Below are 1,406 nucleotides of genomic sequence, written 5' to 3'. Positions count from 1 at the left end.
CAGCAATGCGGCCGCCACCCATGACACAGCGCGTACGGCAAACGGCCATTGGAGCAGAAAACAAAAAGCAAATAAAAAAAGAAAGAAAAATGGCTGCTGATTGTCCCAGAAGGGCATCGGCAGCAAGAAAAACAAAAACAAACAAAAAAGATGTGTAAATGAAGCGAGTCGCGGTCGGTACTGCAGCACACACTTTCCAAGCGGAGTCGCAACTGCACTCTCCCTTTTACGCAGCGGAGAGGGCGGCAATGCCCCACAGCCCCAGCAGGGCCAGCAGCACCACATGAGGCAAACACCCACCCACGGCGTTGTCGCTGCTCTCTTCATCGAGCCTCACGCCAGTAATGTTCCTGAAGGTAGCGGAGACGTTGCCAGAAAGCGGTGCCGCGTTGCGTGTCGGGGGAATCGCCTGAGGTTCGGGTGGAGCAGTTTTATTAGCCGGGGCGTTGTCGGCTCCCTGCGACGCCTTCTTATTGTCTCCATTCGACACCTCAGCTGCGCCAGGCGGAGAAATGTCGCTTGTGTCCTTCGCGGGAGCCTGCCCGGCGTCATTGTTTGCAGCAGAGCTGCCGCCTGGGGCCACCGCCGCTTCAGGTGCAGCGGCCTCCGCTTCGGGGCCAGGCGTGTGCTTCTCACTGGGGTTTGCAGCTCCGCTTGCTGCGGCGCCAGCGCCTGGTAGAGCGGCACCTGCTGCGTTATCGTTTGTTTGCTCCTTCGCAGCTTCTCCCTCCTTCTCACCACTCGACGGCGGCGGTGGTTGTGGTGCCCCCGCAGGCACCGGAGGGTTATCCCCGGCGTCATTGTTTGCAGCAGGGCTGCCGCCTGGGGCCACCGCCGCACCTGAAGCAGTGGTCTCCGCTTCGAGATCGAGTGTTTGCTTCTCACTGCCGTCTTCGGGTTCATTTGACGGCACGTCTTCGTCTTCAACCTGAGGCTGACTGCTTTGCTGCACATGGTTCCCGTCGGGCTCGTGCTGCGAAGGGACGTTTTCAGCGGCATCCGCCTTACCGTCGCCGTGTCCATCAGCATCAGCGCTCACCTTCGACGATGAAGGCGGCGGAGGCCCCAATTCAGCGCCACCACGCGGCCCTTCTTCCTCCTCCTCCACCTCTGCTTCCTCCTCCTCCTTTTCACCAACCACTCTTTCAGAGACGCCACCTTCAGGAGGCAGCCCAACACCACCGTCGACTTTATCATCATTGACTTCGTCTTCTTCATTTGATGAAGGCAGTGTTTCCTCATCTTGCGCCGCCGATGGCTTGCCGGGTTCCTGTGGCTGGCTTTGTTCAGTTGTTGGGGGCCGGGGCGCTGGAACTGATGACGAATTTTCCGGTGCCTGAGAGTCATCCCCACCATCATTCGTGTCAGCGGCGTCCTGGTCGGCATCAGAAGGTTTTTCCCAATCG

General features: G+C 59.3%; 1 protein-coding gene across 1 annotated transcript, besides 1 other annotated feature; it reads right to left on the bottom strand.

Annotated features, from left to right (window-relative positions):
- Positions 1 to 57: 57 nt before the first annotated feature.
- Positions 58 to 90: a microsatellite.
- A 136-nt stretch (positions 91 to 226) lies between these two features.
- TraAM80_10340 (trans-sialidase) lies at positions 227 to 1,405 on the bottom strand (the record flags this gene model as incomplete). Its single annotated transcript, XM_029386967.1, has 1 exon — positions 227 to 1,405. A coding segment is annotated over one exon (1,179 nt), but the record flags the coding sequence as incomplete, so codon positions are not given.
- Between the last annotated feature and the right edge of the window lies 1 nt (position 1,406).

Source organism: Trypanosoma rangeli (genome assembly GCF_003719475.1).
Source record: "Trypanosoma rangeli strain AM80 chromosome Unknown Tra_15.4_contig_00906, whole genome shotgun sequence".
Classification (NCBI taxonomy): domain Eukaryota; phylum Euglenozoa; class Kinetoplastea; order Trypanosomatida; family Trypanosomatidae; genus Trypanosoma; species Trypanosoma rangeli.
Note: the sequence above shows the minus strand (reverse complement) of the source record. Positions and strands in the feature narration are given on the sequence as shown.